The 14,524-nt window shown below is 40.4% G+C and overlaps 2 protein-coding genes across 4 annotated transcripts; one reads left to right on the forward strand and one right to left on the reverse strand.

Annotated features, from left to right (window-relative positions):
• Positions 1-104: 104 nt before the first annotated feature.
• HYLS1 (HYLS1 centriolar and ciliogenesis associated) lies at positions 105-12,161 on the forward strand. Of its 2 annotated transcripts, XM_023208583.2 has the most exons (3): positions 105-260; positions 2,935-2,985; positions 10,865-12,161. In XM_023208583.2, the coding sequence occupies exon 3, from the start codon at positions 10,890-10,892 to the stop codon at positions 11,787-11,789; it is 900 nt and encodes a 299-aa protein (XP_023064351.1). In that variant the 5' UTR covers positions 105-260; positions 2,935-2,985; positions 10,865-10,889; the 3' UTR covers positions 11,790-12,161. The 2 variants fall into 2 exon arrangements, with proteins under 2 accessions (XP_023064351.1, XP_023064352.1); XM_023208584.1 differs by lacking the exon at positions 2,935-2,985.
• PUS3 (pseudouridine synthase 3) lies at positions 4,986-14,521 on the reverse strand. 2 transcript variants are annotated; one of them, XM_023208580.1, is made up of 4 exons: positions 14,393-14,521; positions 7,418-7,841; positions 6,735-7,300; positions 4,986-5,789 (listed from the first exon to the last, which is right to left on the reverse strand). In XM_023208580.1, the coding sequence occupies exons 2-4, from the start codon at positions 7,793-7,795 to the stop codon at positions 5,288-5,290; spliced, it is 1,446 nt and encodes a 481-aa protein (XP_023064348.1). In that variant the 5' UTR covers positions 7,796-7,841; positions 14,393-14,521; the 3' UTR covers positions 4,986-5,287. The 2 variants fall into 2 exon arrangements, with proteins under 2 accessions (XP_023064348.1, XP_023064349.1); XM_023208581.1 differs by lacking the exon at positions 7,418-7,841 and having other exon boundaries at positions 14,393-14,443.
• Positions 14,522-14,524: the final 3 nt, after the last annotated feature.

Genomic DNA, 14,524 nt, shown 5'->3' on the forward strand with positions numbered 1-14,524 from the left:
CAAGAGAAAACGTGCGCCAATCAGGATGCATATTTGGAGGACGTTTACCCTCAGGACCAATAAGAGGGAAGGTGGGCGGGGCTAAGGGTGCCGGTTCGCTCTCGGGATTTAAACCTCAGCGGCCGGCGGTTAACGGCAGGCTCGACGCGGGGGTGGGGGGAAAGTGCGCCTGCGCCAGCTACGCGAACGCTAACAGAATCTGCGGTGCTCTGCTGGCGGCTGGCAGGACGCGGTGTAGAGAGTGGACTTCGACGACGCGGGTAAGCCAGGCGAAGGCCGGAAGCGGCGGGATGCGGGGACCTGGTGACTGCCGGCTCACTGCCGCGGGAGCTCTCGCTCCTTTTCCCACCGTCGGGATGGTGCAGAGTGGCAGCTTCCCTCCCTGGTTTCCAGGTCCTGCCTGGCAAGCAGTCCCGAACCTCTGCGTTCCTGAGGAGGGCGGCCCGGGCAGCGTGAGCTACAGGCGCTGTGCGCGGCGGGCCGCGGCCCCTGTAGGTCACGGTGTGCACTGGCCGCCGCCGCCATCGTCTTTGTCCTGGTGGTCTCTCAGCTTCTGGGCCGCGCCCCTGGGACCAGGGGGAGGCCGGCGACGGCCCCGGGGCTGGAGCGGAGTCCCGAAGGCCGCTGGCGACCCGGGTCCTAGCCATGCCCCCGGCCAGGCGGGGCGACTGCGAGCTTTGCCATTGAAAGACGGAGCGTGTCTTGTCGCCTTCTAGCGGCAGCTTTTGTGAATTGCCGCATGGAACCGTCCAAGGTGTTTGCCCACCCCGAAATGGAAGTAAATCTTTTCTATTCTAAACAATATACAATCTCACTAAGCATGCAAAGGAAAACATTAAGATATCTTTTTAGATTGGTAAGATTTTTCAGTACCCAATGCTGGTGAGAAAGTGGAGAAATAAAAGCAAGCACCTTTATGCCCTGTGTGTTGGGAATAGTCCGTTTTTTCTAGAGGGCAGTTTGGCATTATAAATCAGAATTCAGGCCGGCCGCGGTGGCTCACGCCTGTTATCCCAGCACTTTGGGAAGCCGAGGCGGGCGGATCACTTGAGATTGGGAGTTTGAAACCAGCTGGCAAACATGGTGAAACCACGTCTCTACTAAAAATAGAAAAAAAAATTAGATGGGCGTGGTGGCGGGTGCTTGTGCTCTCAGCTATTTGGGAGGCCGAGGCAGGAGAATTCGCTTGAACCTGCGAGACGGAGGTTGCAGTGAGCTGAGATCAGGACGCTGCGCTTCAGCCTGGGCGACAGAGACTCGACTCAAAAAAAACAATAATAATCCCAAACTGCCTTCTGGAAAAACCGATTATCCCCAACACACAGGGCAGAATAAGGATGCTTGTTTTTATTTCATCACACACTCGCCGGCACTGAGTATTGAAAAATCTTATCAATCTGAAATGGTGTCTTAATGCTTTTATACACATTATTGAGATTGAACAGGTTTTCTGTTTATTAATTTTTGTTGTTGTTTACAAACAGACTTTGACTTTGTGCCCAGGCTGGAGTGCAGTGGCCAGATCATAGCTCATTGCAGCCTCAAACTCCAGGGTTCAAGCGGTCCTCCTGCTTCAGCCCCCATGGTACTGAGACTACAGGCTTAAGCCACCGCACCTAGTTAATCTTTTTCTCTTTTGAGAGATGGGGGTCTTGCTGTGTTGCACAGGTTGGCCTTCAACTACTTCCCAGCCCCAAGCGATCCTCCCACCTCAGCCTCCAAAGTGCTGGAATTACAGGCATGAACCACTGTGCCCAGCCTGTTCATTAGTTATTATTTCTTTGGTAAAGCATCTGTCTTTTCTCCCTTATCTTCATGATATGTGTACCCTTTAACAGCTTTCTAAGAGGAATTCAAATTACTGATTTTTAAACCTGTTACAAGTATTTCTCCCAGTTTGTTGTCTCTTTTGCCTTCATTATGGTATTGTTTGCCTTTGTGATAGTGTGTGTTAATGCTGATTCTTTAAGCAGCTTGCTTACCTCCCCAGAGGTAGAGAAATTTGTTATAACTGCAATAGCCTCCCTGTAACAGTCTACTGACCCAGTCCCTTTATCTCAATTTAAAGTCTTTGCCCCTTCTACCCTTTAAATCCTTTTGATTGTAACTAGCTAAACCTAGGATGCTGAGTCACAGATTTTTGGAGAGAAGATATCATTAGGTATTTTGGTCAGTGTTGTCTGTGTTTACAGAATACAAGTTGCTCTAGCTTTTATGTGAAAGTTTCCCTCTAAAGAGAAAGAACTGTTCTACCTTTTTTATTAGAAAGAGAAGGAACTGACAGTTACCTATGGACCTTATTAAAGTTTGTATTTTATTTATTGTTTGCAAACACCATCTTCATATGTTCAAGGAAAAAAATAGGAGTGTGACACAGTTGAAATGCAGAGGAAATAACACATTAATCACTGTATAGTAGGACACATGCCATTAAAACAAAAAAAAACTAGCTTTTGGCTTTACTGCCGAAAGTCTTCCTGGCCCAAACAGAGTCTCACAAATGGTTATTTATGTATAGATATATAAAAAGTGTCATTCAAATTGCACACCCTATTGAAATAGTTCCTTTATTCTAACATTTATTTAGTCCCTACCATGGGTCAGAGACTTCGGAATTTGTACAAATGCTGCCTAAGAGAACAAGTAATTTTGCAAAGTTGCATTTGGGGGCTTCCCATTTGTTCCACCTGTGATGACTGTCTTGACTTTTTCTACGGCAACTACCAAAAATGTAGTCACTAAATTCTTATTCTTCTAGATCCGATAGTATAATCTAGCCAAACTTGAAAGGATTTTACTTAAGATCTAAGACCCTGATCTTCTGATTCCTTTGCTTCTACACAGTATCCTAACAATGACTTTTGGTTAGTGCATTTTGTTCCATGTATCACTGCTTCAGAGTTAATTTTTTTAAGCTCTATTCTTCTTTTCTAGGTTTTTTTTTAAAATTGAATGTAAATGCCAATCAAGATACATTGAAATAAGGTAAGAAATTCAGAAAGAAAAAAAAAACTTTGGTTTGCACTTAACATGTTTTATTCCACCATGATCATTGATTACATGAAAAAGAGGATCTTTAAATCAAAATCAAAGGCCAAAGTAATTATATTTTAAGAATACTCACGGCATAATGAAGTGTTGATAGACTAGGACCCAAAAAGCAGTGATAATGATTCAAATCCAGAAGACTTGGATGATACAATGGGCAATTTTGAATAAATCTTAAGTAATTTTGTACTACTATTTCCCTATCTCTAAAATGGGTATATTTTCTGGTTCCCTCTCTGCTAGGATATAACAGCTATTATAATGTACTTTTCAGTACTACAGGGTCACCTCACCTTTTGTATGCTATTTTACTTCCTAAATCTGGAACTCTTTCAGTGAAGTCTTATTTCTGTGGTCCACCCCCTGCTGGGCTTCTGTAGCAATTATGCAGCATTAGTTTATGATTTATATATTAGTATTGTTTTTAATTGTCCCATGTGTTATTTGCACTAGCAGCTGGAGGATAGAAAACATATTTGTATACCTGGAGTCTTGAACATGGGTAGGAAATAACTAATTACTGGTTGGTAAGTAAAACTTTGGATCTCATAAACATGGTAGAAGTGTAAATTAGAGGATCAGGGTCTTAGATCTTAAGTAAAATCCTTTCAACGTTGACTAGATTGTACTATCCAATCTAGAAGAGTAAGAATTTAGTGACTACATAAGTCAAAACAGTCATTGTAGGTAGAATAAACAAGAAGCCTTCAAATGTAAGTTTGCAAAATTACTCGTTCTCTGAGGTAGTAGCATTTGTAAAAATTCCAAATGTGGATAACACACACTGCAGTTATGAAAATTATTATTGAGGAAGAAGGTCTGAGTTCAAACTCTGATGTTTATTATTTTTATGGCTGCCAAGGATAATGTATTTAAGACAACTTTGAGTTCTTTTGAATAAATACTGGTGTTCACCAGTAGTATTTTGAGGGTCACTTACTAACTTTGCTTTGAGAACAAGCAAAGCCCCATCTCATTTTTCCTCTCTCAGTATGTAGTACTACCAGCCACTCATTTTGCTCACATCTGAAACTTAGGAGTTATCTAGAAAGCCTCCCTAGTTTTGAACAGCATATTCACTGAGTTCTGTTGTTTCTACTTTCTTAATCTGAAATTCATCTACTTCTCTCCATTTGCCTCACTAAAAGTCTCTTCTAGGCCATTTCATCTTCCATTGCCTCCATTACTCCAACAGCCCCCTAATTTGTCACGATGCCTCCAATCTTGCCCTCTTCCCATCCACAGAACACTCAGAGCAATATTTTTGCCACACAGTTCTGTTGGGCATGTAAATTCTTTCAGTGCCCCTGCAAAATCTAAGCTTTTTAAGGAATGCCTTTACTCTACAAATGTGACCTTTGCTTACCTTTTTAAACTACGTTCTTGTCACTCTCAAGCCATATTAAAGAATTCACAGTTGCCTGAATGCATATCCTGTCATCTCTAACCCTTTATACAAACTGTATCTTCTGCCTTCTGACACACTTAAAGTGGTTATCCTCACTTTAACTGGCTCCCACTTGTTCTGTAAGATTTAGCTTTAATATCTCCTCTATAAGATCTTGCCTATAGTCACTAGCCCAAGGCTTGGCAAACACCATGGCCCATGATCTATGAGTGCTTTTTACATTTGTAAAAGATTGTAAAAATACGTATGCAATGGACGCCATTTGTGGTTCACAAAGCCTGAAACATTTACCAACCTTTGCACTAGATTTATATGCTTTGTAAGATAAGGTACTGTGCTTTATTCATTTAGTTAACTTCCAGGTAGGTGCCTGGCATTAAACCAATTTATCCAATCTTTAATTAAATGAATTTAATACTCTTAAATTCTGTCTTAGAAAATAAGACACTCAGGTGAGGCAGTTTATGAAAATTCAGATGAGTAGTGAATAACTTACCTGCTTTGGGGGAGAAAAACACAACAAATTAGATACTTGCAGGATTACGCTTTAATTTGAATACAAGGCACAGGTTTCCAGGTGTACGTAAATACGTCTCCATTTTACGACTGCTTTTTGCTTCTTTAATCTCTTAATCCTTTTGGACTGGGATAAGAGAGTATTTGAAATTTCTTATTAAAGCAATAACTTCCTTAATAGGGCTTTAGTCTTTTTGCTTTTTTTTTTAAGAGCTGATCATCTGAATTCTTAGTACCTGCAAGTACATTTTTTTTTCCTTTCTGTCCACCTACCATTAGGTGGTTCCTAGATCCTGCCTGGCAAATTGTCTATGGTTAAATGATGCTTTTAATTTCTGTGTCAACACAGACCCTCTTTGTTGGTGTCTCCAAATTAGTATTCTCTTCCTCTATTATGTCATTACAGTCCCTTTTGGCTTTTGTTTCTTCCTCATGGAATAAATGTGGGTGCTCAATTCGTCCCCTGCGTACAAAGTGCTGAATCCGAGATTCCAATCCTTGGCATTTAGGACGGTCCATGAGGGGCTTATATGTGCGCATCTTCACTCCTTCTACAAAGGCACTGGTCTGCTTTATGACAGAGGGCTTAACATTTCCCCATTCTGTCATTCTATCCATCTTTGGTCCTATTCCACATGGTACTGCAACAGAGTCCAGTCCTTGTAGCATACTATACAACATGTGAGTTTTGACAGCATGATTAGCCCACAGCTGTTGTAGATGGGTAATATTGAACTCCTGAGCCTCCTGGTCATAGATCCACTTGACATTTTCAAACTTACAGTCATATAAGACTAGAGGAAATTCTACAGCCATACTAGAGAAAAAGAGAAAAGAAAGAGTTTGAGAATACATAGCAGCCATCTAACAGTTCTTTAAAATCTAAGGGTTAGTTGCATTAAGGGAGCCAGGTAGGAGGTCACCGTTGATGTTAATATTGACTAATAGCTGAGAAAATATCTCACCATCCCTAGCCTTGAACACCTTTATTACAATAACGAAAAATGCAACAAATCATAGACCAACCTGATCTATGTTAGGTAAATGTCAGTGCTAACAAGACATGGCTCCATCATACTGCTCTAAAATTAAAAACAGCTGGTATTTTTTCCAAATTTGTTAATAGCATTGCAATTCTGTATAGTATGGGTAAAATTATTGGTATCTATCTCAGCCTGTTCTCAAAATAAAAATCTTGATTATTCTTTCTTTCCTACCGTTTCAGAAATACGAAATTAGGAAAAATTCAGAAGTACAGTAGGATGACTACTCAGTAATATAAAACAAGCAAGATTTAATATGAATAGTTTGTTCATTTTAATTTTACCACATCCTAACAATAATACCTCAACATAAATTCAGAAACAACAAAGACGTAGAAATTAATGTCCTTTTACTTAAGGAGCCTGGTCAAAACACCTGTCTCTTTACTCATGGGATAGAACAGTGAGAGGAAATTAGAATATACTGCTCTCTCTTACATGTTCATAACATTCTACAATTCAGATTAAAGCTTCATGAAGGCAGAATCAGTAACCATTATTTAGATAATTATGGGGGAGAGGAGGATATGCTATTTTTTCATTTTTTTGTTTTGTTTTGTTTTTGAGACAGTCTCCCTCTGTCACCCAGGCTGGAATGCAGTGGTCCAATCTCAGCTCAGTGCAACCTCCGCCTCCTGGCTTCAAGTAATTCTTTGCCTCAGCCTCCTGAGTAGCTGGGACTATAGCCATGCGCCATTTGTTTTTTGTTTTTAACTCACCTATATTGAGGCTTCTGGGGATTTTTCTCTATATTCAGCAGCTCATCAATAATCTCTGGCTTCTCCATTCCTTGGCCAATCAGAAAGAGGATAGCCATCATACATCGGACTTGATGATAAAGGAATGCCTGGCCAGTCACTTCAAACTGACATAACTGGAAAGGTTCTTGCCATCTCCCCTCACCTGGGCTCTGGCCCACTAGTTGTACTTGAGCAGACAGAATAGTCCTCTGAAAATTAATCACACCATTGGCTACATCCATTTTACACAAGTTCCTGAAATCATGGGTGCCAACATACTTCTGAGCTGCATAATCCATGGCTACAATATCTAAATCAGCACGAGGGAAAAAATAGCGGTAAGTCCGCTCAAGACAGCTGAACCTAGCACTGAAGCTTGGTTCTACAGGGGCCCAGGCCAATATACGGATGTCTGGAGGGAGTACCCGATTGAGAATGTGGGTATAACGGATCTCTTCAGCAGCAGCATTTGCTTCCTCTTTTACATTAAAGTCCTCAGAATCCCTGCCCCTTGGAAATTGAGAGCGAAGGTCAAGTGAAATCACCTGTGGAGTTAGACAAAGATACTGGGTCTTAGAGACACAAATAATCTCAGTACTCAGTGTGTATACCTAGAATATCCTAGTATTGCTTGCTTTGAGAAACAGTGTATTGGCCCTTACCTGTCCAAAGGCACTAACTCCTTTGTCTGTTCTCCCACATCGGTGGTAATTGGATGTCTGTCTGCTTTCTACTAGTCGAGTCTTAGTTAGAGCCTCAAACAGTTTCTCTTCAATGGTATTATTTGTGTTTTCCTGACTAGCAAAGCCCTGGTATCCCCAGCCCATATAGGCTATTCTTAGGGCTACATGTCTTCGGCCATAAGCACTGAAATCAAATGCACGCTTAGTTTTTCCAGCTCCTGATGAATTTTCTCTAATATTTGAGTCCTCCTTATTTTTGGCCTGTTCCTTTCTAAGTCTTTGCACCTCTTGCTCCAGTTCTTGTACTCTTTTTAGGAGTTTTTCAGTCTGGTTTCTGTCTGTGTCATTATCAGCCATGATACAACAGCCCCAGGAATAAAGGAATCATACAGGTCCACACTGTCTGAAAAGAGAGCAAAGGGATACAACAGTTTCAGTGCCAGTTCCTTTGATGATGTTCCAATGGTATATAAAATTTAATTTAATGCCCAAAGAATATGCTTTTGCTTTTCCAGGGATACAAGCATTAGCTTTATTGTGGGTTGATCATCCATAGATATTCTTTTCCATCCCTTCTGGCCAGTTCACAGAGGGAAAGAACTATTCAGCTGTCATTATTAAGGTTTCATTAAATCAGTCAAAATTTAGGGAGAATGTCTATAGATTTCATTTCTTTATCTTCACTGAATTGATTGAGGACTGATGTTACAAGTATTTTTTCTCTAAAACATTTCCATTTGATTTCTCATTGTATTCAATTCTCTAGTCATAAGATTTCTTTAAATGGGCTACTTATGTCTGCTCTGGGTTTCTACTGCTTTCCATTATTTCAAATAAATGACTTGTATGTTCCATCATCTAATATTCGTTAGATGAATATTAGGTGGTGCAGTAGAAGCTAGCCTAACTGAAGAAGCTTACTGATGGTTGTATTTCACATTGGAAGCAGAAGCTAGAGACAAGATTTTTCTCACTTTAAGCCTTTTTGATGGGAGAAAAAAAGGTAATTAAGCACACTGACCCCTTTTTAAAGCTGAATTAAATGCATATTAGATTTCCATACCTCTAATAGTTTAAAAAGTCAGTCTGATGTAATGTAGACGTCAGTGTAGAAATTCTTGTTATATTTCAATAATCTGAGGACAACTACACTACATCCTTAAAATTGGGATGGTCTTAGACAATCTGACTGATGGTTACTTTAGTTAGAGAAGACCATCTCCACATCTGTTCTAAGGCTATGTTACGTAAGTGTAGGTAGCTTAGTTTTTTACTCTGAGTTTCTGTATCTATAACAGATTAAAAGTTTAAACTGTAAAAAATGAAACTGAAGGTACTAGAAGAAAACAGGGAATAACGTTTTTCTTAAATTCTGGAGTAGGAAAGGCATTTCTAAGCAAAACAGTCTAGAAACCCAGAAACTGTAGAAAAACAAAAGATGTGACCTAAAAGTAAAAATTTCTGCCAGCAAAAAATAAAGTCAAAAGGCAAACAACAAACTGAGAAGAAAAAAGTAAGTGATGGTGAAGTGCTATCTTCCTTAATATGTAAGTATTTCATGAATATATAAATCAGTTTTAATGAAAAAGAAAAAAATCCAGCAACTTGAGAGTCAGATGGACAAAGACCAAGCATTTCAAACAAAAAGAAAAAAGCTTATAAAAATATTTGTTAAAAAAATTTCTAAATGCTCAGTTTTACTCAGCTGAAATAAATGCAAAAGGATATGAACTATTTTTCAAGGAAGTGACTGCAAAGACAAAGTTTGATAGTATACCACGTTGGAGAGGGAATAGAGAAACAAGCTCTGTTAATATATGGTCAATACAGCTGCTTTGGAGGTAAATATTTTGGCAACAGCTCTCAAAATTGAATATACACGTACCTTTTGGCCCACATCTCCCATGTCTAGAAATTTAACCCATTCATATGCTTGCACAAATAGATAAAAACTTGCAAGATACTCGTTTTAGCATCAGTAAACCTATAAACCTAAATTACAACAGTAAGGGAATGGCTGAATAAATGTATGGTATATTCATACATTGGAATTCCGCGCAACATAAAATGAAGAAGGTCAGCCTGTGCTGATATAGCTGGATAACCAAGATTATCTTTAAGGTTCAGAAGAGTTGTGTAGTGTTCTCCTTTATGGTATAAAAAAATAAATGTACATGTGAATATGGAAAATTTCTGGATAATCATAAGAAATTGCCTTTGAGAGTAAAAATTGGTGGGGGAGGGAACGTCCTTGCTTAAAATTATCATATGCATGTATTAGTTTTTCGGTTTAAAAAGAAAAACAGTGGGGACACAGGAAATAGTGGACAAGTAGATACCTATCTCAGATCCAGTCAGGAAACTAGCATTGGGTATGTGGCTGATTGATGTGGATACTAAGTTATTTCAGACACTAGAATAAACAAATTTAGCTGGCAACTGAAGATGTGTTAAAATTACTAAGACAGCTGGGCACGGTAGCTCACGCATGTAATCCCAGCACTTTGGGAGGCCAAGGCAGGTGGGGTGCCTGAGGTCAGGAGTTTGAGACCAGCCTGGCTAACATGGTAAAACCCTGTCTCTACTAAAAATTCAAAAATTAACTGGGCATGGTGGCCCACGCCTGTAGTAGTCCCAGTTACTCCAGAGTCTTAGGCAGGAAAATCGCTTGAACCCGGGAGTGGAGGTCGCAGTGAGCCTAGATCGTGCCACTGCACTCCAGCTTAGGCGGCTGCAAGTCTTCATCTCAAAAAAAAAAAAAAAAAAAATTACTAAAGCATAGAAATTATATGTATGCATATATATATACACATTATATGTGTGTGTGAGAACACAACACTGCTTTTGTGATTTTTTTTTTTTTAGATCAAAGCACTCTTTTATGGTTAAAAGCGGAGACTCAGTCTGAAGCCAAACTGCTTGAGTTAGAATTTCAGCTCCACTACTTACTAGCTGAGTAACCTTGGGCAAGTTATTTAACTTCTCTGTGCCTCGTGTTATTCATCTGTGAAAAGCAGATAATCCCAGAGCTGAAAATTACATGAATTAATAAATGTAAAGCACATAGGACAATGGCAGGCACATAAAATACTCCCTAAGTACCTGTTACACAGTGTACATTAAGCAGTATGCCCCATATCATGTAGTTTCAAGCTTTTTTTTGTGCCAGAACTATACTGTCCTGTTTTAGGACCTGAAGATGGCAAGACAGTAGAAAGCAGGAGTAAGAGTGGAAATGAAAGCAGGTAATAGATTACTTAGAACTGAGTTAAGGCCCCTCTAAACTGTTCTGATACTACCTTGTATTGAATTTATGATTGCCTTAGCCATTCTTTCTCCACTTGACTGCTATAAAATAGAAGAGAATGAGCAATTTATGAGCTGGGTATTTATTATCAGAAAACTGACCAATGTTATCTCTTGCAGAAGGTCCTACAGTGTAGGGGAAGCAATGGAAGAACTTCTACCTGATGGACAAACATGGGCTAATATGGATCCAGAAGAACGAATGTTGGCAGCTGCTACAGCTTTTACCCACATCTGTGCAGGGCAGGGTGAAGGAGATGTTAGGAGAGAAGCCCAATCTACCCAATATGATCCCTACAGTAAAGCTTCAATAGCTGCAGGAAAGCGACCTGCTCTTCCTGTGCAACTACAGTACCCACATGTAGAAAGTAATGTCACTTCTGAAACAGTCTCTGAGGCCTCCCAAAGACTCCGAAAGCCAGTGATGAAGAGAAAGGTGCTGCGTAGAAAGCCAGATGGGGAAGTATTAGTAACAGATGAGTCGATTATCAGTGAATCAGAATCTGGTACAGAAAATGATCAGGGTCTCTGGGACTTAAGACAAAGGCTGATGAATGTGCAGTTCCAGGAAGACAAGGAATCTTCATTTGATATTTCACAAAAATTTAATCCACCACATGAATACCAAGGAATTTCTCAAGATCAGCTCATTTGCTCTCTACAAAGAGAAGGAATGGGCTCTCCAGCTTACGAACAAGACCTGATTGTTGCCAGCAGACCCAAGTCCTTTATTCTCCCAAAGCTGGACCAGTTAAGCCGAAACCGGGGCAAGACAGACCGGGTAGCCCGGTATTTTGAGTACAAACGGGACTGGGATTCAATACGTTTACCTGGTGAAGATCATAGGAAGGAATTACGCTGGGGTGTCCGAGAGCAGATGCTTTGTCGAGCAGAACCCCAGTCCAAACCTCAGCACATATATGTCCCAAACAATTATCTAGTACCAACAGAGAAGAAAAGGTCTGCACTTCGTTGGGGTGTTCGTTGTGACCTTGCAAATGGTGTCATACCCAGGAAGCTTCCCTTCCCTCTTTCTCCTTCTTAAATCTTTTTAAACTTCTTTCACAGGATTGTTTGAGATAACCCAGCTCTTTATATCTTTCCTTTTAAATAGAAACAATTGTCTTGAAAAGCTCTTAGAAACATCTTACAGTAAGGACTTCACCTATCATTGGTCTTTCCTAGCTATATATCACATTGGTATCAGATAATACTTCCAAATTGCCACTCAAATCCAGCAGTTGCAAGATAAATCATCAGAAAGAACAACAGACCTGGTCTTTCTATTTTGTCGAATTAGTAAGGGCCCTTTGTGTCCTGTAACCTTTTTTACCTATCATTGTGAGTTGCTGTGCTTTAATGTGTGTTTTTTAAGTTGCTGGGCATTACACTTATCAATTAAAGTATTTTGGAAATTTATGAACTTGAACATTATTGGAATACTTGCCTAAGATGATCTTGAACCTGGGCTATGATGAGAGCTCATAAGAAGGAACAAAAGCCTGCCTTTTACACAGTCCTAAAGGATGGGAGAGGTTAACAACATAGCCCTCATTACTAAAGGTATACAACAAATCCAAGTAGTTTTACTTAAATAATGCCCCAAAACAGTACCATATAACATACAGGATTCAAACTCGTTTTATTTCAGAATTACTTCAAAAATATTTTGCCTGCCAGCTGTTTTTCTGGAATACCATGCTTTTTATAATTTCCCCAAGATTTTTGTAGCAATTATGCATCACTTGGAAGACTATTCCTACTCCAGTAGAATTTCAAACTAGTAACATCTGGAATCAGATGCAAAATTAAATACTGGTATGAACCTACCTAGCCTGTGGTGCAGATCAAAATATGACTTCTGCTCACCTTAAATTGTACTTGATCTGTTCTTGATATTTCTAACCCAACGGGGACCATCTAAAATCTAAAAGTTGTCAGTTTTAACACCAGAGGCCAGAAGAATGATGGCACAGTTTGCTTGTTCACAGAGAAAAAGCTCTAACATAAAGGTGAATGACCTTGACCATTACTATCTGCGAAAATCACTTTCCCTATAACATTTAAAGCCACATAATTCACATATTCACCCAGTTCTGTTTGTTAGGCATTTGTCAGGAAAAGAAGTAATCAACAACTCAGATACATGTAGGATATACTCACCGCAAATAAGTAGAAATTGCAAACTGTCCACCAACAGTGGAATAGTAAATGTTTTTAAAGATACTAGAATATTCAGTAGTCATTGGGAATCTTGGGGAAAGTAATATGGAAAGGTGCAAATTAAGTGAAACATAAACACAGGATGATCTCAGTACACACAGGGAAAGATCAAAACCTAACTCCTGAGTAGTGGGATTAAAGGTAATTTGTATTTACACCTCGGCTTTTTATGATGTCAAAAATTACATGGTGATTTTAACATGCAAAACACTCCAATTATTTATTTGGATCTCAAAAGTCCAATATTACCAAATTCTGCAAAGTTAACTAGTTCATCTCCCCTGCTAATTAAAGAACTAGGCCAGAGAGTGAGTCTAGTTGGTTATAAGGCAGATTTGTGGCAAAAACAGGACTTGGTACACTACAGTGCTTTTTCCAGCACACCTTATCCTTCTTCAGGGTGAAGTGCAGTAGTTCCCAAGCAGATGTTTAAGGTAACACCTTGGCCAGGGCTGCCAAGTGACCACAAAGAGGGAATTCGTGTGTCCCCTAAGCACCAATTACAAACGAAAACATCCATCACCAGATGTTCCATACATTGGGCCGGGCGCCGTGACTCACGCCTGTCATCCCAACATTTTGAGAATCCAAGACGGAGGATCGCTCGAGGCCAGGAGCTCGAGACCAACCTGGGCAACAGCGAGACCGTCTCTACAAAAAATTAAAAACTAGCCTGCCAAGATGGCGCGCGCCTGTAGTCCCAGCTAGTCGGAGGCTGAGGTGGAAGGATCGCTTGAGCTCAGGAGGTCGAGGCTGCAGTGAGCAGTGATCACGCCACTGCATTCTGCCTGGGTGACAGTCTCAAAAAAAAAAAAAAAAAAAGGTTCTAATCTCAGGAACCAGTGGGTTAACACAAATAGCATTCCTCTTGATAAACTTTATATTAATCCAAAGGGGGGAAGAGGGAGTACTGTCCAAAGGATTAGCAGACACGCACTATTATCACTAGAAAGCAATCGTGCTCTGTATGGGATTAGCAGACACGCACTATTATCACTAGAAAGCAATCGTGCTCTGTATGTAAGGCAATCCCCAAAATAATTTGAAAATTGCTGCCACAGCCTCCCACATAATCCTGGGTTCTCAACTTCTACTGTTTTACGAGCATCCAGTTCTAAGTGGGGCAGCAGAGCACTTTTGTACTCCACAGTACAAGGACCACTGAAGCTCCCGTCACAACGGAATTAAAGACGCCCCGACTGCGGCGAGTTTCCGCCGGGAGCTGCAGAAAAGTACCAGGCACAAAAGAAAAATACATGGTCTTAAGCGATGTCTCATTTCCAGACACCAATGCTTTCCTGAAAAGACCAAAGTATGTGAAAGAGGGCAAAAAGAAGACAACAGACAACCGTTCAGCAGGGTGTCCATTTGTCCCTTCCCCTGTGGAACCCAGAAAGTAACCCACCCCAAAAATCCCACACTTACTTTCCAGTAGCCGGCCGCGCCGCGTTTCCGAGACAGGAAGCTGTCGCTGTGCGTCGTCTGCGCAGGCGCCCGAGCCCTCATGGGAAGTGTAGTCCACGTTTGTGGGAAATGTAGTTCTGAGAACCGAGCTTG

Source organism: Piliocolobus tephrosceles, chromosome 13 (genome assembly GCF_002776525.5).
Source record: "Piliocolobus tephrosceles isolate RC106 chromosome 13, ASM277652v3, whole genome shotgun sequence".
Classification (NCBI taxonomy): domain Eukaryota; kingdom Metazoa; phylum Chordata; class Mammalia; order Primates; family Cercopithecidae; genus Piliocolobus; species Piliocolobus tephrosceles.

Excerpts from the sequence above, each read along its gene's own strand:
- PUS3 (XM_023208580.1), bottom strand. The coding sequence starts at position 7,795 with ATGGCTGATAATGACACAGACAGAAACCAGACTGAAAAACTCCTAAAA. Across the intron at positions 7,301-7,417 it reads GAGTTAGTGCCTTTGGACAG|GTGATTTCACTTGACCTTCG; the intron begins GTAAGGGCCAAT and ends CTAACTCCACAG. Across the intron at positions 5,790-6,734 it reads CCCCAGAAGCCTCAATATAG|TATGGCTGTAGAATTTCCTC; the intron begins GTGAGTTAAAAA and ends CTTTTTCTCTAG.
- HYLS1 (XM_023208583.2), top strand. The coding sequence starts at position 10,890 with ATGGAAGAACTTCTACCTGATGGACAAACATGGGCTAATATGGATCCA.